Source organism: Leptinotarsa decemlineata, unplaced genomic scaffold, assembly GCF_025532065.1.
Source record: "Leptinotarsa decemlineata unplaced genomic scaffold, Ldec_3_MD MMD2_P_RNA_scaffold_5, whole genome shotgun sequence".
Classification (NCBI taxonomy): Eukaryota; Metazoa; Arthropoda; class Insecta; order Coleoptera; family Chrysomelidae; genus Leptinotarsa; species Leptinotarsa decemlineata.
In genome coordinates, this window is record NW_027412532.1 from 6,755,018 (window position 1) to 6,780,495 (window position 25,478).

The following is a 25,478-nucleotide window of genomic DNA, read 5'->3' on the forward strand; positions in this document are numbered from 1 at the left end:
TATTCTTTGTGTATTCAATAGCTTTATATATATATATATATATATATATATATATATATATATACAGCTATTGTGATTCTTATGTTATCTGAATTGATTATTGAATAACGAAATTATTATTAACTATATTATTAAAGGGGAGCTGTTGGAAGTTAGGTTGCACCATATCGTTTACTTGAATTATAACAGTTGAATTATTTGTCAAATGCATCACTCACCACTATCATTTCCAGAAATTCCTCTTCCTGACTTTCCATCTGCGTTCCATTCTTCTTCTGAAAAAAGAAAAAATTTCAATTATTTTGTAAATTCACCTTTTTCAAAAATTCACCAAAATTGATATGCTGTTTAGACAAATTGGTTGTGACATTTCATCAGTCCCTACTATAACAATACTCGACGAAGGTTATTACCTGGTAGATATAAATCACCACATACAAGGGTGGTCTGATAAGTTTCCAACGTCGTCGTGAAGGTAGCCGCACTCGTAAATGAAAGCTAGCGAATATCGTTGTTCATTTGTTGACAGTTACTTACCAAAGTTTCCACCATTTTATACGTGCAATTGTTATGTAACAGTCATTTAAGTGACTTGGTGTGAGTGTTTTTTATGAAAATGGACAAAATCGAGTATCGAGCTGTGATTAAATATTTGTTTTTAAAAGGCAATACTTCCACGTAAGTATTCTGTTTATGGGGTCTCTGCACCATCGTTTACCACAGTGAAATTTCGGGCAACTGAATTTAAACGTGGCCGCAGGAGTTTGAGAAATGATGAACGTTCGGGACGTCAAAAAATTGCAACTTCCGACGATAATATCGCCAAAGTTCACCAAATGGTACTAGAAGACCGCCGAATTGAAGTGAGAGGGACAGCAGAGATTATGAATATGTCAAAAAAACGTGATTATGTTGATCTGTTAAGTTGTAGCCATAAATGCCAACTTTTACCCCATTCCAGACCATATAAAAAATTAAAATTGGTGATGGTGTCAACGAAAACATGGCACTAGAAAGAAATCAAAGCGAAATTTTCGAAATTCGGTACCTTTCAAATCGAATGTCTCCGAAATCAATGGAAAATTTTTAAATTCTGAAACTTCATTGGGAAAAGCTCTCGAGTGGGCAACTTTTCCCAACTAAACAGACTTTGTAATATTTCTAATTTCTCTATGCTGGCTCTCCTCATCATGGTCAACTGTGTTATAACTTAGCTCAAAAACTATTCAACAGTCCAACTGAAATGATTCAACTGGAAATTAAGAATAGATTTTCATAGAAAATTCCCTCTGCTCATTCCTCTAAATAAACTTCACGCTCTGATTCCCTCTTGAATTTGTTTCATTCAATTTTTATTTTATTTTTGTTGACAAACAGTTTGAGTTCATTGTTTGTCTTCCACCCCTGTTTATCCTTTTGAATCTAAATTAGTGTTGACTTTACACCATCTGGTTCATTCTCACATTCAGCAAAATATATGTTCAAAATGGAAGCGGATTGCGAGTTTCTGGATTTTCGGTTCTAAATATGAAAACCTAATATCTATAGGAGTCTCTACTCATAATAACAATGTTCATGGATGTTCATGAATATTTCGAACTGAAATTCGAAACATTCACATCTACCAATGTTTCTACATAGCAAAATCTGGCAAGTACTTGCAGGAAAACAACTACTTTCCTAGTCAATTCCACGACAGACATTGAATTTTATTCGATTGATATTCCTTCATGTTTCCTCACAGATGCTTGCAGATGCTTGTGAATGGACTGACCCGTTACTTGATTCACTTCAGCAATATGTCTGGGATACGACTGATTCTTCGACTATCCACAGCATATTAATACAGTCAATTTGTGCTCAAAGGAACCCCTAACGCGAAATTGTTGTGGTAGTTTCGATTTATTTCATGTTTAATGGTTTTTGGGGTGCGGAATCCGAATATAGGATTTCCTAACAAAATTTCGTAAAAACAAGGTAAAAAATCCAATTTTTTTATCAGTATTCTGCTTATAAATCGGAAACTATCAACTCTACGTGAAATACCTGCGTATACAAATTGAAAGTACATAAAATTTTCTACAAAATTTACCATTCAGGTTATTTTCCTCGACAAACCGTTCTGTAGTTGAAAATTGGGGTATTCCATCTGACTCCGCAAAAAACAATTTTTTTCCACTCCAAAATTTATTATTAAAGGCTATCAATCGATGAACTATCACAACAGATCTTAGGTTGGCCTCATCCATTAAATATGTGACAGTGGTGGGAAAAGACATTGACCTTTTGCTGATTTTGATTAACCTGTGTAGCCCTGATATGAAGAATGTATTTTTTCTGAAACCAGGAGAAAGGAAAGTTTCTCAAACCCTTTATTATCCTCATCTTTCCGCTGACAAAATGATATCAGACCAGTGAAAAGCCTCTACACAGACATTGCTGTCGAAGAAGCACTTGAGATCATACAGAGGAAGCTTTCCGAAGACGGGGACCGAAAGATAGAACAAACTTACCGATACAAGTGATCATGGAATTACTAGGACGAATCCTTTACACAAGATGAGGAACTGCCAATGGGATCGCCACTTTCACCAGTCATAGCCAACATATATATGGAGTGGTTTGAAACTCTGGCCATTGAAGAAGCCCACAAGAAACCTCGAGTCTGGTTGAGATGTGTTGACAACACCTTCATAATATGAAACCATGAGAATACAAAACTAGACACCTTCTGGAGCACATCAACAACGTAAGTCCTTTTATCACTTTCACAATGGAAAAGGAAGTCCACAACGAATTGCCATTCTAAGACGTATTGGTGAAGAGGACCAACACTGAATGGGAAACATCTGTTATACGAAAAACCTACGCCCACTGGACAGTATCTGAGCCAGGACTCCAACCACCATCAATCGACTGAGAGAAGAATCATCAATAATCTAGTAGACCATGCTTTCGGGCTCTGTAATACAAAGGAAACTTTCGAGAAGAGACGAGACATCATCAGAAATGACACCTTCAACGAAATGGTTACTCCAAAGTGATGGTGAAACAGACTTTGACTAGAAGACAGCAAGAGCCTCACAAGGAAGAAAAGTCGCCACAATCAGTACTTGTACTTTCCTATAACAGAGGATTGTCGAAAAGGATAAGAGGAATTGGGTCCAAGTATAAAATCAGAACCTGCTTCAGACCTGGGAACTCTATCTGTAGCATCCTCACGAAAACCAGGCCACCAAACGCAGACTGTGATTTCAAGAATTGCATTGACCGGATACCCTGCAAGTGCGGAGAGTCATACATCTTCGAAACTAAGGGGCCATTGAAAGTTCGCATTGCCAAGCACAAGAAACACACACAGCGAGGAGAAACCAGTAAATCAGGAATAGCAGAGCATGTTTGGACTCAGTAACATAACATCAAGTGGTCTCAAGCTGAAATCATCCACAAGGAGGGACACTGGTTTAGGAGAAAATTCAAAGAACCCGCATATATGTTGTCCAACAATGCATTTAGCCAATCTAGCGTAGAGATACGCAACATATGGAAACCTATAATCGAGCGGAACACGACCAACTCCTGCCAAACGGTCAGCTACCGCTAAAACCGATGAAGCGAAGATATTGAAAAGGGGATAGGTGAAAGCACTCGAATGACCTAAAAATACTCAGATCTCAGAGGAATAAGTCCAGTCATCATCCGAAGACAATTGTGGATAATAACAATCGAAACGCCGTAAAGTAACTTGGCTTGGCAGTTTCAACTGTTTAGCATGTTCAGTTTGTTAGTGAGAGGTGTGAAAGTTGAAAATGTTTTACACGTATTGTTGTGTACAAAATAGAGTTAAGTACTCAACAACACTTAAAATGGTAACAGTGACATACGATGATTGTACTCTGAGTCAGAAGAATGTTTACAAGTGACGACGCTCGCCCCGGACACCCAAGCACATCAATACCGATGAAATTATTGAGAAAGTGAAGAAAATTGTTCTGCGAATCACTATCATAGAAGTTTCTGAGAATATCGGCATATCGGTTGGCTCATACCATGCAATTTTTTCAAAAATTTTGGATATGAAGCATGTGGCAGCAAAATTCGTTTCAATATTGCTGAATTTTGATTAAAATAACCGTCGCATGAATATCGCTCAGAAATTGTTGAATGACATCAACGGCGATCCAAATTTGCTCGAAAAGGTCAAAACTGGTAACGATTCATGTGTATATAGTTATGACATAGAAACTAATCGTTCCAATAGAAGAGCCCAGGAGAGCCAAGACCAAGAAAAGCTCGCCAAGTCGCATCAAATGTCAAGGTTTTGCTCACTGCTTTCTTCGATTACCGTAGCGTGGTGCATCAGTAGTTCTTGGCACATGGTGGTACGGTACGGTCAATAAAGAGTATTATCCTGAAGTTATGCGCCACTTGCGAGTAGCAATACGAAGAAAATGTCCGGTACCGTTGGAAAACAATTCACGGCTTCTGCATCACGATGAATCACCTGCTGACTCGTTATTGCTTGTTCGTGATTTTTTTGCCAAAAAAAACACCGTTATCATGCCTCAGTCACCGTATTCACCAGATTTGTCTCCCTGCGACTTTTATGTGTTTCCAAAATTGGAAAAACCCATGAAAGGACGGCGTTTTGCGACAATTGAGGAGATGAAATTCGAATCGTTGAGAGAGTTCAAGGTCATACCAAAAAGTTCATATCAGAACTGCTTCGAGGCTTGGGAAAGTCATTGGTACAAGTTTATTTTATCTGAGTAGGAGTTTTTCAACAGAGACAAAATAGAAACTGATGAATAAATTAATATTTCTTGAGAAAAATGATAATTCGCCTTATTATTTTGAAGAAAACTCGTGAAAACAGTAAACGCAACGAATTCTTAAAAGTACGTATCTCATTTTCATGTCACACTAACAGAATTATTGAAAAACAAATAACCAATTTACCTGAGCAGGTACTTGTTGATGGAAAATCTTCATCATCGTCATTTCTACTGCAGCACTGACTGCATCTTGAACACATCTTATCCTGAACAGCAGCTATTAGTTTTCATCTACACTGATAAAATCGGAATCACAAGAATCAGTCGTTCGTCAGCTATGATTCAGAACGACTAACGAATACACAATATTTTTACTGAAATTCACTGAATGTCTCCCTAGCACCCACTGTTCTATCTCCTCCCCCACTTAGATGTCCATCGGCAATTTTCAATAAGACAAACGCCTACTCTGTTTTCAAACAGTTACGAGGTATCGCAGGTTTATTAAACGGATTGGCACTTTTTTTAATCTAATTGATGTTTTTTCTCTTCGTTGCGTTCATGTTTAGGTGGAAATGTTTGGTTGATAAAAAGATCCTATCACATGATTTAGTATCAAATCAATAACGATGAAATAAAAGATACAAAAATAGTTCGTATTTTATGTTGAGGAATATTTAAGAGTATCTAATTATCCTGAAACAGATTTGAAATTGAGTTTCAACAGGTTACGTTAGGTTAGACACAAAGTGAGTGGATCTATTCGACCCTCTACGGCAACCGCAAGGGTTTATTGTGGCTCACACCTATTCAAACTCGATCAATTAAACCTAACTTCTTAAAGAAGCTGGGTTTGAATGGTGAGTTGTCCTTCAGGTCAGATGGTAGGAGTACGGCTCTGCCAAACTCTAAAAACCTGATTCGGTTTCCAGCGGGGCAGGCACAAAGTATGTGCCCTTCTGTTTCATCACTTTCTAAACAGAGGTGACACACACTGTCTTCCGACAGTCCGAGTCTCTGCATATGATGATTCAAATGACAGTGACCTGTAAGAAGGCCTGTTAGACATCGTAATGCATCCCTACTGTAGTCCACAACTGTTTAGTATCAGGCTCGAAGGGTGAATAAACGCTTTGGAGTGAGCAAATCCTGGAAGATTCTGCCAGAAGCCCATAAATCTTCTTGCCATCCATGTGTTCAATCTTTGTTGGCAAACCCTGAAGCGATGAAATTGAAAGGTTCTGGATGGATGAAGCTGCTTACAGCACTCTCCTCCGCAAGGGAGTCAGCAGCCTCATTTCCTTCCAGGCCAGTATGGCCGGGAATCCATACCAGAGACAATCTGTTAAGTCTTCCTATCGAGGAGAGCCGTTTTTGGCAATTTGCTACCAGTTTAGATGTTGCTGAGTACGAGCCAAGAGCTTTCACCGCCGCTTGACTGTCCGAGAATATTTTCATTGACTTGTGTATGAGGTTGGTTTCTTCCAATCTCTCCACACACAATTCAATAGCGTAAATTTCCGCTTGAAATACAGTCGCATAGGTTCCTAGGCAGGTTGATATCTCAGTCTTGGGTCTGCGACTACAAACACCTGCACCAGAACCGGAAGGTGTTTTTGATCCATCTGTGAACCAACAACTATCTGCTGAGTTTCAAAAAGGCCAGCCCAAAACAACAAATGTCGAATTCTGCAGTTTTCGAACAACCAGCTCCAAAATCTCAGTTTCAATGAATGTATTTGAAAGAATTTCAGATTTATAAGCATGACAATGGGAGGTTATCAACGACTTGACTACAATTGACTCAGTCATCTTCTGATGATGCTAACTCTGTTAACAAAATGCGTATCAAGTATTTTTATCCTGGAGTTTAAGACATCTTCGCATAATAATCATTCCACTATAACGTTCTCTTACTAGTTTCTGGGTCTTGAGCAAGAAAGCAGACCATAAAGAAAGCCAAAGCAGAATTCCACACATACACCCGTCCGATGAAAGAGACCCATGCTTTTGTTCTCCGGGGGTTGCACTTTGCTCCTAAAATTGAGGAGATTGAGAGTAATATCGGCACTGAGTGCAGGCTTGACGTGGCATCCGTGTGTAGGCTGAGAACTAAGAGACGTCCACTATACATGGTCCTCACCAATAGGGATGTCACCCTTAATTTTCTCAAACGAAATTTTCCATCTGTCTTATAAACTAGGGTCAGATGGGAGCCTCGTAGTAACAGTCGATCGTTGGTGCAATGCCACAGGTATCAACTCTGGGGGATGCCACCAATAATTGTTTTAAGGCCCTGAGGTGCTACGCACAAAACCATGAACGGAACCTGCCAAATGTGCTAATTGCAGCGGAGACCACCCCGATAACTCTATAGACTGTACTATCTGTAAAGATAAGGCAGAGGAGGTCGAAACTAAGAAAAAACAGAGGCAACCTACCCCAAGCGGCCACTGCACCAGCGACGAAATGGGTACCGGCGCCAGCCCCCAAGGACAACTTCTGGGAGCGCAGGAAAAATCAGCCAGCCCCAGGCTCACCACCGCTGCCCCCAACAAGGAAAGCGAGCAAGGAAACCCACGATGGGTTCAGTTTTTATGATACTAGTGGTTCTTATACTATACAGGGTGTAACTAGATAAGTGTAAAACACTCAAGGAGGTGGTTCCTCATCGAAAAAAAGATAGGACCTTTCATATAAAGAAATATCATTGGAGCATCCCTTAGATACAGCCCCTTGCAGGGGGTACATAAAATGTGTATAACAATTTTTTTCACAAGCACTAGAAAAGTTACAATATTGAAATTAACCTGACGTTTTGTACTACCAAAAAGACACTTAGCCAGTGATTTATTTGGTTTTCCCCATGGTTGTAAGGGGTGAAAAACGCAACCCCTAAAATTTATTTCCGATGTAACTTTTTGTCTCATCATTTGTTTACCATTTAAAAAGTTATTTCCGATAGCCTGTTTCATTCTGAATAAAAAATGTCTCTTGGGTTTTTTGCCTAAAATAAACCAGTTCGTAGCAAAAAATTATTTTACGAACAACTACAGATATACATCGTCATAAATGCGAAAATACGAAACTAATATATCTAGTAGGTCGCTATTAGCAATAGTGACAATTAAATTGTTATGACGCTGTCAATTTGTGAATTTTTGAAATTGAATTAATACTAATTGTGTGTTGTTCTGTTCTTAATTTGTTACTTTAATAATTCACTTGTTATTAAAATGGCATACACAAATGAGGAAATGGCTGATATGCATTACGTTTACGGTCTGTCGCAAGGGAATGGGTTAGAAGCTTCTAGAAGATATGTTGAAATGCATTCTCAACGGCAGCATCCTTCACAAAGAATATTTGCTCGACTTCATCAACGATTACGAGAATATGGTTCTTTCGACAAAAGAACGCAGGATTGTGGTCGCCATCGAGAAGTACGAACACCACAGCTTGAGGAAGCAGTACTGAATTTGATTGAAGAACAACCTACTACCAGTACTAGAAAGATTGCTAAATGTTGATCATATGACAGTATTTCGAATTTTAAAGGAACAACTCTTATACCCTTACCATCTGCAACGAGTACAGGCACTGTTACCGCGAGACTTTCCGAACCGTCTTGAATTTTGCAATTGGATGCTGTGAATGATTAGAAGAAATTATGACTTTCTGAAGACGATAAAATTCGTAGACAAATGTAGTTTTTTTGGGACAAGATTATTAATTTTCATAATTACCACATATGGGCTGATGATTACCCTCACGCTATTGTCGAAACTAACCATCAAGAACAGTTTTCTCATAACGTGTGGCTCGGAGTTATTGGGGATGATTTATTTGGGCCTCAGTTTCTACCTCCTCGATTAAATGGTGAGGCATACGTTCAATTTTTAAGAGAAGTGCATCCAGTACTGCTGGAGAAAGTTCCTTTGCGCATCAGAAGGGATATGTTTTTTATGCATGATAGGGTTCCCACCCATATTAGTCAAGTAGCACGTCAGCATTTAACTGAAACATATGCAAATCAGTGGATAGGTTGAGGAGGACCACAGAACTGGCCCGCTCGATCTCCGGATCTCAATCCTCTCGATTTCTCTATTTGGGGCCATTTACAGCATTTGGTTTATCGTACTCCTGTTCGCGATGTAGAGGACCTAAAAAACCGCATCATCGATGCGTGCAGAGTAATCAGAGAGACTCCAGGAATATTTGAACGAATACGTGGCTCAATGCGCCGACATTGAACATTTACTATGATTTCCACGTGTTGTGTGTTTTGTAATTAATATGTTTACTACCATTTAATCGTTTAATGCAGGTACTAACTACAAAATAACAATAAATCCAGTTTGCATTTGTGACGATATATCTCTGTAGTTGTTCGTAAAATAATTTTTGCTACGAACTGGTTTATTTTGGTCAAAAAACCCAATAGACATTTTTTGTTTAAAATGAAACAGGCTATCGGAAATAAATTTTTGAATGGTAAACAAATAATAAGACAAAAAGTTACATTGGAAATAAATTTTAGGGGTTGCGTTTTCCACCCCTTACAACCATGGGGTGTCTTTTTGGTCGTACAAAATGTCAGGTTAATTTAAATATTGTAACTTTTTCAGTTCTTGCGAAAAAAATTGTTATACAAATTTTATATCCTATATCCTATATTTTTTTCGATGAGGAATCACGTCCTTGAATGTTTTACACTCATTCAGTTACACCCTGTACTATACATAGCCCGCAAAATTTGAAGATTCACATTTTTTGAATTGTCCACGTTGAAGCGATTCGTTTATAACACTAATTTTCCAATCCAACCAAAGTTTCTAGTTGAAGAAACGGATTGAAAATATTTCATGTCATTCGATATTTCATGATTCCATGATTCTATAAATTAATTTCCCAACTTTTCTGTAAATACAGCTAGTATGTGTTTATCTTCACTTTCGTTCGGTAAAAAATTATTATGGTCACTTTCTTCCATTTGATTTCATTCTCAGTTTCTCGTGTAGTTCGACCTGATCGGAATTCCACTCTGTATGTCTGAGCCTGAAGACATGAAGGGGAGATATTTCAGGTCGAGCGGATGGTACAACATGCATCAGAAAGTACTCAATCCCCTTCAATCCGAGATAATCACTTTTCATTCCCATCCGCATGATTTCCACATTATTTCACCAAAAGAACATCCGATCGAATACTGTGAAAGCAAATTATCTCACGTAATCATCTCTGAGCCGACCTGGAAAAGGGCGAAGCGTAACTTCATCGGAAGAGGCATTTTCAGTAATATTATTGTCGGATAAGTGCTTTTACTATTATGAGAATTAGTTTGTCCACAAATGCCAACCAATGAATGATCATTTTTATCACATAAGCCAACGATTTAGCGATTGCTATTTCCACGAAACTTCAATTGTAGTTGCAGTTGATAGAAAATGAATTCACTAAAAGAAATGCAATATTTTCATTGCCACCAAAAGTGAGAACTCAAATTGCTCTATTTTATTTACCACCAGGATAGTTAAGACAGCATATGAATCTGAGTGAAACTGGAGAGGAGATGAAAATATAAAATAATTTTTGGAACCTGTTGAGGTGGTATAACTCCCCTCAAGAAGGTTTTCTCAGGTCGTAGTCACTAGAAATTTTAGACTTCTATATTTGGTCCCAACATTTTGAATAATGACCCGGACAACATTCTTACAGTTGCTAGTCAGTAGGTATTTCCTATTGTTGAATGCGAAAATTCTATAGCCATGGTATTTGGTAACGAATCCAATCAGACAGTCCAAAAAGTAACTTCCAGATGATTATTGGTAATGAAGTTATTAGGATTTCTGATAATGCAATCTTAGATGCATTTTACCCATCTCCTATCTTCCCTCCCTTATATTTTCTCTATTTCTTTTGAGTGTGGTCAAACAGTTGATTGTTGAATAAGAGAATAATGGGTGACCCAAAAAGTTAAGGTTCAGGTTAGAAGTGATAGGCTTAGGTTAGGTAGGCAAAATGAAAATAATATAAGCCTTACTACAACAAGAGTAAAGTAGTAGAGCACCAATTGGTGTCCTTAACCCCCAACAAACTTTCGAAACAAAAAGCGAAATTGTCTGGCCTGAAATTATTATTTCCAGTTTGGAGACATTTATTTTCTTTTATTTTTGAAGAAAATCGATGCCTGGGCACTTAATTAAACCTGGTTATTTTCACCCCAATTCGAATCACCCCTAAATCCCCATTAAGATTTACAACCTCCTGCTACCGATGTCCTGGAATGACGAGAAAAAAAGAGTGTTGGAGATAATATGGATCCCTGGGAAACACCAGCTTTGATGGTAAAAGTATTCGATATACATCGACGGCCACTTGCCGGAAAAATTATTTCAGGAAGTTGGAGAGCCATACACAAAAATGAATCGACAAGCCATAGCATCGAAGTTTGGCCAGCAAACCCTCATGCCACATACGGTCAAAGGCCTTAGAAATATCAAGCGCAATAGCTATTGACTCTCCATGTTTTTCGATTGCGTTGTTCTAGCTATGAGTGACATATTTGGGACTCAGGGTTCCTTGTGGGCTTCTTCAATGAACAGACTCCATATTTATGTTGACTGTAACTGGTAGAAGTGGCAATGCCATTGGCAGTTCCTCATCTTTCGTGAAGAATTCATCCCTCAGTTGGAAATAGCAGTTCCATACACAGCATTCTAGTAATTCCATGATGAGTTCTACATATGGGTAAGTTCGTTCTATCTTCCAGGGCCTCGTCTTCGAATAACTTCCTCTGTATGATTTAAAGTGCTTCTTCGACAGGAACGTTGGTGTAAAAGCTTTCCACCTCGGAACTGTTTGATTGATCTTGCTCTGTGACTTCGAATACCCCTAGTAGACCCCTAGTAGACCCCTTTAGACACCTCCACTCTCCCCCTTTTGCCGACGTACAACCGACCAATCAGAAGCTACCGCGGGTACAGCGGGGAATTCAAATCTAGATGAAGAAAGCAGGAATGAACGCATTTCAAGGTCACGCGTCGTTGGTAGTATTTCAGAGAGAGACTTTAGTGAGTGGGGAAGAGAAACGTGTGACGTAATCCCAGCAGAGAAGGATGCTCAGGCCTTCTTAAGGCTTCAATTTTGAGGTCCCTTGTCAGGCACCAGTCACGTAGTCCTAGTGGAAATCTGCAGGTGAGGAAAATTAAATACAAAAAATTTAGCGGTATGAGAATTGAACCCAGGTCGTCGACATGATAGGTTTTATACTTAGCCTCGATACCAACGTGAGATGTTGAAAATGAATGCGAAGTAATGATGATGGTGCTTGTTTTGTTGGCAGTCAATAATTTTTTTTTGCATTGATTGTATTATTGGAAGTTAGAATCTAGACAAGTTTTGAATAGCTGAATCTCTGGAACCTAAGACAATCGTGGATACTAACAATCGAAATGTCGTGAAGTTTTTTGCTCGTTTTGATTTTTATTCCTTTTTATTTCATTTTTCTCTGTGGTCATTTTCATTTTGTAACTTGATTATTTTATTCGTTTCATTGTGTTTTCATTTCACGTTTTATTGCTTAATATGATTGATATTTCAGCTATTCATTCCAATTTCATTTGTTCTCGAAGCAGATTTCGAATCAGAGTATAATCATAGTAGACAATGGAAGTCCGAACTAATGAAATTCGCTATCTTCTTCCTCAACTATATCAAATTGAAATCGTTTATCAAAATGAAATATTCAATAATTGTATAAACTTTGTTTATAGATTGAACAAGAGGGGCTAACTTGAAATTTTCCTAGAGCTGTTTTCTCAATTTCCATACATCAATACTGTCTCATAAGAATTAATCTCGTGGGAAAACTCTCAAGTCCCCAACAGTTGGGACAACATAACTTCACCAAGCCCTCTGGACTGAATGTCAGAGGTATATCCCAACGGAAGATATCTTACAATATTAAAGGCTTACTTTCACGAAAACAAACATCTGGAGAAACTATAAAATTACTTAATACCGTCCCCTTATCAACTACGAACGCCGGGGCACATAAAATATTTTAAAACTACTCATTTTGTGACTTCATTACATTCCAGAATCATAATTCCTCAAGATGTATATAAACATATACATATTGTGGCGGGTTTACTGCGTTCCTAAGCCTACATTATTATGTCTGGGGTTAGAAACCCCTTTAGAGTTTATTAATAGACAGGAGGAAGCGTTACGCTATTCCAGATGTGATGTTTTGATACCTTCGTTGCTCAATAATACAACAACGTATGATAACAGCAACTTTCAACGGATATATTTCTATGAGTCCTATTTTGGGATAACTATTTTGAGAGAATTTCAGCGAAGGTGATTATACTGGGGATAATTGGAATGAGTGTAAATATTTTTTTGTTCATTACATTAAAAATATCCAGTGTGAGCTGTTATTCACAATAACATTTATGTTTAAATTGAAAGGGGTATATTTTTAGAAAAGATAATTTTTTTGGAAAATAAATAAGCATTCTTATTATTCTTATTATTCTTATTATTATCAGCATTATTGTGAATGATATCTGATTCACTTCCATAACGAATGTTTGGAGTACAAACTGGAGTACCTACATCTTTGTAAACAGTTCATTTATGAAGCTTTTTGTTTTATTCCTTTCCTTGGAAGATTCTCACATTTTTTATATAAAGATGAAGAAGTAGAAAGCCAAAAGCTTTCTTTCCCAAAAAATGTATCTCTCCTCAAAATATACTCCTTTCAATTCAAACAAGATTCCTATGGCTGGTTTCGAATCAAATAAGCAAATGTTATACTGTCATCAATAACATGAGTGAATTCAACTCATTAGTGACATGAAGTCATAATTTAATGAATAAATTGGTTGCTTCAAATTGTACTGTTGTCTGGATTGATACTGAAGAGGAAGACATCCGAAACATAAGATGTCTGTCATTAAGGATTACAGTATTTCATGTAAGTGAAAGCCCACCTCTTTTATAAATATACTATATTGTGTAGGAATCCTATGAATGAAATCTTATTGAATTCCATAACGAATGTTGGAAGTACAAAGTGGATGGAAAAATTGTTTTTATATAATTTAATGTTCGTATAAATATAGCTGTTACGAAAGTATTTTATTTCATACAGTTCAATGTTCATATAAAAGTATTTATTTTAAGAGGACTTTTTCTTTCAATTTGTGTATGGAGAGATGTGTATGAGATTCATCTTCGCAATCAATTGCCCCTCCTTTCTTTGGAAGATTACCACATTTTTTGTATAAACATGGAGTGAAAGTCCAAAACATTTCTTTCCCAAAAACATTTTTTTGTCATTCATCTATTGACTTCTCCTGCAAGGAATGTTTCGTATTTCAAATGTATTTTACATAAGAATGATCAATTGCTACAATTTCTTTGGAAATATGAATGAGATATTTTGCTTTCTTTATCCGATTTCTGTCTAAAAGATACTCTTGGAAAGTATGGTATTATATGGGTGTATACCGATTGGCTCATTAGCCACTGTATCGAGGATGGTAAGGAAAATATGGTTCCTTTATTTAGTCTAATCAACAAGTTCAAAAACATGAAAAATAGAGATAAAGGTCCTAAAAATATGAGCGATAGCTTATTCGATTCGGAATCACCTCTACTATTATAATAAATAAAAAAAATGTATGACTCTTTTTTATATACAGCTGTTTTTATAGGTTTTTTCTGCTTCAGAAAAAAATATAAGGTTGGACAATATTTGTTTATAATAAATTGTTAAACTAATAAGCAATCAAATAATAAATAGGAAAATTTTTTTGCCGAACTATTTATAATCGAAATTATTTCTTAACTAATTAATTGAAAAATCGAAATATAAAAAAATCGATTTTAAACAATTAAAAATTAAAATTGAGAATTTTTTTTTAATCATACTTATCTCTAGACAACAAAATAGAAAAAAATGTTTCAAAAATATTGAATTTCTCTATTTGTTTGAAACAATTTAATAAACAAATTACGTAAAAAATTCATATCCTGCCATAACTGCCATTGTTTAATGTGAAAACAGACATAGCTGAATATCAATTGGAAAAAAACAATTTTACCAACAATTTTTAGATATTTCATTTTGCAATAGTTATAAAAAATGCCGTAACAGCCACGCGGAACCCTATTTTCAAAGTCAAATTAAAATTATAAATAATGTAGATAGAGTTTCGGGAGTCAGGACTTTTTTATCGGAAATTTCCTCCTCTTCAACGAGCTCTTTTCAAAATTGCTCAAATATCAATATTTTTTGAGTTATTAACGAAAAACTAAATACCATTTTTCTAATCTCATTTTGTTAATCACAATTGCAATTTTTACCTGCACCAAAATCCTTCAAAAACATGTTTCCAGATGTGATTCCGAAAGGAATGAGCTATCGCTCATATTTTTAGGACCTTTATCTCTATTTTTCATGTTTTTGAACTTGTTGATTACATTAATTATCAAATGATTATTTAGCAACAATTTATTTCCTTATACCTACGGGGTGAATATAAACTCGAATACCATTTTTATTGATTTTTCTCAATGAAACACTGAGTTTTCTTCATTCAGGATATGATTTGTCAATAAAAAGCCAATTTCAAAAATATGGGACTGTATACTAGCTGCTCAAAATTTGATAGCTCCTAAAAATATATTATTCTCAACACTGAACTTCTCTAGCATAAACTTCGATGACAAATTTCCAAGTGAAATCGGTTCCGGATAATTATAAAAATCTTCAGAAGCTCAATCCTTTTTTGTGATGACTATTTTTAAAGAGATTCAATTTAGATAACCGACTGTTATTGAATACAAAAACGTTTTTTGTCAGCATCGTTCAATTGAGATTGATTATAGCAGGTTTTTTATAAAATCACAACGTGAAATTTATAAAGTAACATGTTTCCTCGAGGAAAATAAATTAAAAACAAATTGCTTTCAAACATTGAATTTCTCAGTATTTCAGTCCAATTACTTTTCCACAATGAGAAAACATCATTCAGAATCTTCAGCAACTAATTTGTTAGAAATTTATTTTGTCTTCGGTCGGTCGGTAGCCGAGTGGTTCGACGTGGGTGCTTCGTTCACTCAGTCATTCGGTTGATGTGTGAGTCGATGATTCAAGCCGCAGACTGGACGATCGATTTTCATTTGCTATCGTCCAACCCGTGTTAGGAATCACACGTTAAAAGATAAGACCTCGTTAATCCTTAGCTCGCACAAGTTTCGACTTCTGAGGGTTGTCGTTCGTAGGGGTGCCATAGCTGGTTAACGGAGAAAAAATATTTTAAACAAAAATATTTTCTATTTGAAACAATTAGGAAGGAAGTGTTTTCTTGTTGTGATTCATGTAGCATAAGAAAGAAGTTTTGATCAGATAATTATTTGATAAGGAAGAAACAACATTTTCATAACTTGAATTGAAAGGGATATATTTTTAGGTGTGATTAATTTTATACACAAAAATGTGTGAGTCTTCCAAACAAAGGAAGAAAGTAATTAGAAAAAAACTCTATACATAGATGAATACTTCATGCAAAGAAGTTGCTTCCAGATATAAACTGGACGGAAAATCCATCTCGAAACAACTATAGGATCTTTCATGAAGCGCCTCTATCTTTTATTCTTATAGTTAAAAACAAGATTTCAAAATTCCGAATGATTGCGATGCCTGGAAAAAAAATTATTCGAGGTCAAAGGTCAAAAATCCTCAAAAAAATTAGTTTTATCATAAAATAACCTTAGATAAAAATTGTAGATCATAAAATACTCTACAAAAAATGTATCAATACTTTTTTTTCTTAAAGCCACCGTTTCTGAGATACGACGAGTCAAAAAGTTGTAAAAGTAGTATTCGTTTATATGCACACGTTTCCAAACCACCTATGAGGTAGTTTCACCTCGAAGTTTCAGAGGTCCGAGACCCTCCGTTTTAGTCCTCTTGGTGGTCTATGGTCGATTTGGATGGGCTTATGTTGAGCCTTTCTTCTTCGGTCCATCTTGTTATAATGTTCAGGGCCTGCTAAATGCATTCCTTCACTACATTATCGTATTTACCCTGGACTAAGATGACTGAGTCGTCTGCATAGCCCAGTGCTTTATACCCATTATGGTCCAAGATACATAGTAGCTCGTCCATTTACCATTAGGTCCTGGGTCAATTGAACTCTGTACGGGTATAGGCCCAAAGTCTGAACCCGAAATTCACCAAGCTGTAGCATATTCAGTTTGTACTCCCAGATTTGGTATGTAATTGAATCAACTACCATTCAAATGGATTGCTGCACAGTAAAATAGACTTTTTGTTTCGAATAACTTCTCATTGAAAATGAGACCGGCTGAATCATCCGGATAAAACAAACAGTATCCATGACAGCTCCAGTCATACCCCTCAGTTTCTATGAGAAAGAAAAAAAGCAATAGTGCAAATTAGTTATACCATTTTTCCGCAGTAATTGTGAAAAAAATTTGGAACCTTGACATGGAATTCGGACTTTTCAAAGATTGTACTCTACAACAAAATGTCGATAGCCGGTCGGTTCGACGTGGGTGCTTTGTTCACTCATTCGATATGACCGCCGTATTGGTAGATGTTTCAAGACCCAGGCTGAAAGATCGATTTTCTCTTGCTATCGTCCATCCCGTGTCAGGAATCACACGTTAAAAGGTAGGACCTCGTTAATCCTTAGCTACTTACTTGTGTGAGAAAACGTTTTCCAAGATGAAGTACACAAAGAATGTTTAGAGATCTCAATTAACCGATGAGCATCTTAAATCTCTTTTGATACAAAGTATTGTCGGTGGAAAATCACAATTACATAAATCTCATTAGTGTTTTTGTTTTACTGTGATTCATTTCAATTAAGTATCTAAGTTATGCTTAAACTTAGATACTTGAGTTATGTTTTCTTTGTCATCATTTCTGTCGTTAACTTTTACCTTGCAAGTAAATAAAACCGAGTAATTATCATTCTGTGTTTTCTTCAACTTATCACAGCAATAGTAACAACAATTAGGTAATCATTGGCTGTCGCGGGCCAGATTGATGACAGTAAATCATTAGCTGTCGCGGGCCGGATTGATGACACTAGCGAGCCGGATTTGGCCCGCGGGCCGTAGTTTGGAGACCCCTGCCATAGATACTAGGTACTCCCGTGTTAGGAATCACACGTTGAAAGATAAGACCTCGTTAATCCTTAGCTCGCACAATTTTCGACTTCTGAGTGTTGTCGTTCGTAGGGGTGCGACAGCTGGTTAACGGGAAAACAGATTTTAAACAGAGAATAGACAGATTTTTTAAACAGGTGGGCTTCTTCGGCGTCTAATAAGCAACTCCCATGCCACATTGAATAGTCATCCGGTATGTGAACTTCATTAGCATTTTCCACTTCCGGAGAGACCTCTTCAAAATGATCTATATATGCCGGGAGAATTCGCAAAAGTGTACGTACACACGCAAAATCACGTTAATAATGCGCGTAGAAAGCGAAACAAATTACACGTACAAGGGAGAAGTAGGCGCTGAAGCCGCAGGCATGCTGAAATTCATTTTTGTTTTTCCGGACGAGAACAGGATACAATAGATAATCCCATCGTTATTCATACCGGAAAAAACAGTGGATGTGAAACTGAACTCCGAAGATCAAATAAGGCATCACATGGTGTATGAAGCCATAGAAGCCACAGAAGTAGGGGGTGTGCTTGTTATGCTTTCAAATAATCAAAATGAAAAAATACTGATTGATTTTCACCCAAAGAAAGTTCATTTGAAATGTATATGAAGTAAGTGAAGAGGCATTGACACAGAGAACATGGCCATTAAGGTTAAATGACTATGAATTGCTATTGCTGAAAGGGCACATCCCATCCATTTACTGTCTAATTGATGAATTTACTGCAATCAACACTTGACATGCAAATAATAACACACCTTGAAAATAAAATAAGTCATGAAGTAGCAATATAGTGTATGAAAGAGGTTAAATTTCAATTAAATGGAACACTGGTCATCCCCAATATCGGACATTCAATGTTTCGGACTAACACTTGCCTTATTGCCTCGTCAGCACCAATATTTGTTATTATTATAGGAATGACTTTTTCTAAATTGAAAAAATTACGTATTCACATCCACTCACATGAGATATTCACATAAAAATGTGCTTATTATGTCTAGTATATATCAATAGATATTTGAAGTAAGAAAATAGTGAATATTACTGGAGTTTCCTCCCAACACCAAATCGTTATTTTTAACACCTCGACAGTGTTTCGATCACCAAGTGATCATCGTCAAAGACATCTTCAAAAATGACATCTTCCTCTTCGAAGATGATCACTTGGTCATCGAAACACGTGTCGAGGTGTTATAAATAACGATTTGGTGTTGAGAAAAAACTCCAGTAATATTCATTACCACACCAAAGGTTCCAAACAGTATATCATAAATTAGAAAATAGTGTGGATGTAACATAAATACATTAAATTTGTGCCGTTTCATAAGGAACCAAAATAATGGATACTTTTTGCAGTTCTGTAGTAAATTATCCAATGTAGCCTCAAAATAAAATCATTTTGGATCACTAAAATCTTCCATCTTCATTATGTTTCCAGCGTTTTGTATGCAGACTATAATGGACTTATGAATACAGACTTCTCATTGCTCGGCACAAAAAACATGAGTTATGAGATATATTCATGATGTTTAGAGTTCCAGCAAATATATGAGCATGAAAAGAATTCATCTGTAACATCTCAAAATGAACGTCTTTGAGATGACGAGTTATGAGACGTTTCATAGTGAATAGAAAAAATTAATTTATTTGCATGCTTGATATGATGTTTTTAATTTGCGATAAACTTTTATTATCGATTACTTATTTATAGTCTGTTTTTACTGGCTTGAAGAGAATAATTCCGTATGAGATATATTTCCAGTGTCCACTATTCTACCAAATATATTCCATTCATAAAAAAATATATATTCAGTATCTGATAAATAAACGTCTTCAAATTTCCCGTCCATCCCACAGATGGCATTTTTGTATGAGGAGACGTCGACCTTATCAAGTTGAAAATGTTACTGGAATTATAAATATGGCAAATGGAGAAACAATAAATTTTACAAAAAAAAAAGATTATATTCCAGCTATGAAGTAAAACTTATCGAAAATTCAAAAATTGAATTTTAATTACAAAATCCCGTTCACTTTTGGTTTTCATAGATTCTTTTCGTTCATAATACCACTTCTGAGCATACTTTTCCGAAAAAAACGTTCCTCATTCGAAGCTAATTGGATAGTGGCAGTAATTTGAATTTAATCTCAGTAATTTCAAACATTTTCAATGAAATTTTGCATACCTCTGTTACATACCAAGAAATAATATAATTTTTGTTACCAATGTTATGAAACAAAAAGTTTTTTTCTCTCATGTCGCTATCTTTTTATACAACAACATCATCTCCGTCATTGCAGATGGTAATTTTGTAGGGATCCCACCACATTTCTTGATCTCTGGTGAAAAATGTAAATAAACAACCTGATTTTGTGCACAGATGCTTTCAACCTCCCTACCAACATTTACCTAAAAGACATATTTCATCTTTACTTCATATTATGAAAAGAAGTCCCCCGACGAAGCTAAGCGGAGCTGAAGAGAGAGGCTAGATGGACTGCATACAGAATTGTGCGAATTGCCAATTGCACAAATCAATCCAATGCGGATTGCAACAGACTGTTGGTTGACACTGGAAGTCACAGCATTCTGGAAATGCTGTGCTCCGACTTTATGCCTCCAACTGTCAACTACGAACTGATTTATAAAGTACTGTTCCCGAGCAGAGAGGACTGGATTCTCCGGGAGAAGGGAATATTGAGAGCAGATAGTTTTTGGTTCACAGATGGATGAAAAACACCTCCAGGATCTGGTGCAGGCGTTTTCAGTCGCAGACCAAGGACAGAGATATCAACCTGCCTAGGAACCTATGCGACACAAGTCAATAAAAATATTCTCGGACAGTCAAGCGAAGTTGGAAGCTCTTGGCTCCCACCGAGCAACGTCTAAATTGGTAGCAAATTGCCAAAAACGACTATCCTCGATAGGAAGACTTAACAGATTGGCTCTGGTCTGGATTCCTGGCCATACTGGCCTGGAGGCCAATGAGGCTGCTTACTCCGTTGCAAAAGATGGTGCTACAAGCAGCTTCATCGGACCTGTTATTGACATCGCTTTAGGCTTTGCCAAACAAACATTGAACACCTGGATGGCAAGAAGATTCATGGACTTCTCAAAGAATCTTCCATGATTGGCTCACTCCAAGGCGTTTATTCACCCTTCGAAGCTTGATACGAAACAGTTATGTTTCGTATCAAGGGATAAACTGCGATGTCTAACATGCCTTCTTACAGGTCGGTATCATTTAAAACAAAACAAAATTTCATCATTGTATGCTCTATCCATTTTAGAAACAGTTTGTTTAGTGCATAAACATAGAACAGAACTTCCCTCTATTGTCTCTCATTACACCACACGCCAGACCCTGAATTTGAGTCTTCCCATACCCAACACTACTTTAATTAAAAATTCTATATTGTATACTGGTCTCAAGATGTATATACAAAGGATTTTCTTATCGAGAGGCCCTATTATAGTTTGCAAGAATTTTATGACGATTCCTTTTAATCATATTTTATACACATGTGTTTCTGTACATTTTTTAAAAATTATTTTTGTGTTTGGATATATATATATATATATATATATATATATATATATATATATATATATATATATATATATATATATATATATATATATATATTTATATATATATATATATATATATATATATATATATATATATATATATATGCATAAATCAATAAGACCTACACGCCTAAAATATTTTAGACGAAGCGGCGTTGTCGCTTCTACTATAAAGTAGCGGCTTCTTTGATTTTTCAAATGGAACACCCCGTATATCATATTATGATTCATTATCACTTCGTCAACAAATGCATATACTATTCTTCTATACCTTTAGAAGATATAAATTAATTTCGATATTTTTTTTACCAAACATGAACTTTTATAAATGCTGATAATCTTGAAATCTCTTGCACTAAAACGATCAAATTTGAAATGGAGTGGAGTGATACTATAAGGATCTTCACTACGAGTCATATTTTCATTTGCCTCATACAGGGTCTTCAAAAAATGCAGATACTTTGATCTCATGAAAAAATGAGTAGAACTAAATTTTTTCAAATGGAACACCCTGTATATTACAACATTTTTGAGCTCTACATCCAATTTTGGATGACTTTGTTCAGATAATACTATTTCTATTTTGAACCGTTTTCGAGATAAACTGTTTCAAACGGAAACTGACGTGGTTTTCTTGCTCGTTTTTTTGAATTCATCACTTATTTTGGATATTCAATATTTTTTTTCATACTTAGTAATATTTATTTTTGATCCAGTTTTTTAACTGTCTCAGATCAGTCAATTCGAAATTGGTATGTACCTACCTTAGAAAAAGTTACAATTTTTATACATTGAGGTATTGGTCTCTAACGTTCAACAGTACACATTAATATTTTTTAACAGTGTGCTTTGGAAAAATAAAATAAACCAATTATTTAACGTCAGACTTTCGTTGGTGGTTTTGACTGATTGTGATAGCTACCAATTATAATAGAATAATGTCAAGATTAGGTTACAGTAATGACGATTTCTTGAATTTATTAATAATTTATGATGAGTGCAATAGAATTGCAAGTAGAACATGCTGAGTATTTCATTAAAGATATCCACAACTTCCGAAGCCGAATAATAATGTGATAAATCGACTACTAAAAAACTGTAGGTTGAATGGAACCTTCCGTCCAAAAATCATTCATAAGAAGACTAAAGTGGATGATGATGACAATGGTATAACAGTTTTGGGATACTTTCATGCCTCCTAGAACACCAGATGGCAATCCATTAGATTATTTCGTGCGGGGTTTCATTAAAAATATGGTTCACTACACTCCAATAACAACAATGGAAGATATGAAATCGAGAGTTACAACTGCTTTCAATAGTTTGACTCCAGACTTGATCAGAAGCGCTACAAATGACAATGTTTTGAAGAGGTTACATGTTTGTTTAAGTAGAGGTGGTGATTTATTTGAACATATTCTGAAATACACTAACGATTAAATTAACTCATTAATTTATGGGTTTATTATTTTCAGTTCGTGTTTCAGCGTGAATAAAACTATTGTTTGACGAGAAGTTTCATTCGATGGTTGAGGAGTATTTCAATAATTATCTTTTCATTGTATTATCTGTGACTAATTGAGTGATAAACGGTAATAGATAGGTATAGAGAAAAAGTATATGAATTTGTTGACAAAGTGATAATGAATCCCGCTTCGTCTAAAATATTTTAGGCGTGTAGGTCATATTGACTTATACTGTGGAATTTTCAGGTTGATCCGTTGAATAGTTTGCCAGAAACGGCTAATTAACGCTCATCATGAAAAGCCCTGTATATATGTTTATATATTCATATAGATATGTTATTTTGTTTAAATTTGTTTATATTGCATTTATATTGTATCTAACCGATGTTTTTTAGATAATGCGACTTTCAAAATTTTTATTTTTATTTATGGTAGGACTCTAGATATCTTTATCAATCTACTAGCTTATATTCTGATTTCATGCACTTGGCTATGTTTTTTCTTTCTAAAAATGTTCACCAAAGCTTTATCAATAAGAGCTTTTCTTTGGACAATAAAGCATATTTATTATTATTATTAATGATCATATGCAGCGACTTGGACTGTCGGAAGACAGTGTGTGTCGCCTCTGTTCGGAAAAAAATATGAAACAGCAGAGCACATACTTTGTGCCTGCCCCGCTGGGGATCGAATCAGGTTTTCAGAGTTTGGCACAGCCGTACTCTCACACAATAAACCCTAGCGGGTTGCGGTGGAAGATCGAATAGACCCACTCACTTTGGACCCAACCTAACGTTACCCCTGACGCGTCTGTATGTTTGTCTGTCCGAGTGAATGCAATACACTCAAAACTTTTTATTTTGCCAAAGAACGATATGATTAAAAAAACTGTATGTGTTTATTCCATTGAAGTTCTGTGTAAAATAATTGAAAATGGCGATTCTACTCTTCCGAAGTCGGGAAGTGTCGCTAATTATCAATAAAGAACTCCAAAGTGCATTCCAAAGTACATTCAATACCCTGGATGGTTTTGAATCTTGCAATCAATTATCTCCATTTACTACCGAATAAAAGACGAACTTCTTTTCCAAGCTAAGCTGATAATAAAAGATATAGTTGTATTCCCCGCTTTGTGGGCGAATAAACGTTTGAATGCTATTCATTTTCTCCACCACCCCTATTGTGAGATCGAAATCATAGACTTGGACTAAGTAACTGTCTTTTCTACAAAAACCGCATCATAAGAACTTTGGTTGGAAGTTGGTAAAAAGTCTTTTTGCATGTTGACTTCTTATAATGGTTTCTTCCAGCGTACCTATTGCATCAAGTGTGACAAAGTAGACAACTTTGAAACAAAACTCCTTAATCCTTAATCTCATTTTGGGTGTGAAAATTTGATAATATCCCGCTGAAGGAGTGGATGTGCTAGGTCAGTATTTCCTTCAGAAAAGTATTTTACTCAAAAATAAAAAATTGCATTGCATTACTCGATTTTTTGTCTTATTTGCAACTGATGCTGTACACTTAATTTGGATCACCCTGCATATATTTTCTCTCACTGAACACATATTTATCTCCGTGGCATTGAAGGAACTGTTCCTGTCACACCCAACCGACACTGAAACACGAAAATCCCAAAGCAGGAAAAGCACTAGAGCAACCAAACCACGTGTACCGATCGCCTGTCAATTTCACGCCAGAAGCGAGTCCAATGCGGCAAATTCTCTCGCAGCTACGCCCGCATAGAAGGAAGAACGCCGCATGACTAGAATCCGAGCCCGCCTAAAAGCATCTCACCCCGTCAGAGGTCGATAATACACGTCACGGAGCACACACCCCCATTATGTATCGCGGAAAATATTATAGTAAATTAGTAACAACGGACTGACCTACTAATGGAGGCACATGCTCTCCGCAAAGGGAGAAACATCCCTCTTTAGTGGTGGAGCTTTTGTCAGGTCTGCGGTTGCTACCTCTTAGCTTCCAGGAAAATTGATTGCACTTGGTGAATATCGCCCCAAACAAACATAAACAACATTTATGTAATCAAGTTCTGTGGAATGTTTTGTTTCTGTTATTATGATTATAATAATAATAATAATGGGGATAGACAAATGTGCAATGGTTCATCTCAAAAGAGGACGATGCGGGGACTACGGAGAGGATGTGCAGCTCGTAAATGGAAGCAACCTTACCTCGGGGTGGAACAACGCCACTCACAAGAGGTAACTGCAGTGAAAAACTCTCTCCGCGGCAAGTATCAGCACAAACTTCGACAGATCTGGTCATCGGAACTGTCGGGGAAGAACAAAGTTACTGAAACAAATATGCTTGCCATTCCAATCTTACTCTACTCGTTTGGAGTAGTGAAGTGGACTCGGGAGGAGCTGTATCAACTCGACGTAAGGACCCGATTTTTTTT

The 25,478-nt window shown here is 36.3% G+C and overlaps 1 protein-coding gene across 1 annotated transcript in view; it reads right to left on the reverse strand.

The window, feature by feature from the left end:
- The window catches only part of LOC111508778 (coiled-coil domain-containing protein AGAP005037), a 407,581-nt gene that overhangs the window by 340,891 nt on the left and 41,212 nt on the right, over positions 1-25,478 (reverse strand). The window contains 1 exon segment of the mRNA XM_074169367.1: positions 219-275. Coding sequence (XP_074025468.1) covers positions 219-275 — 57 coding nt within the window.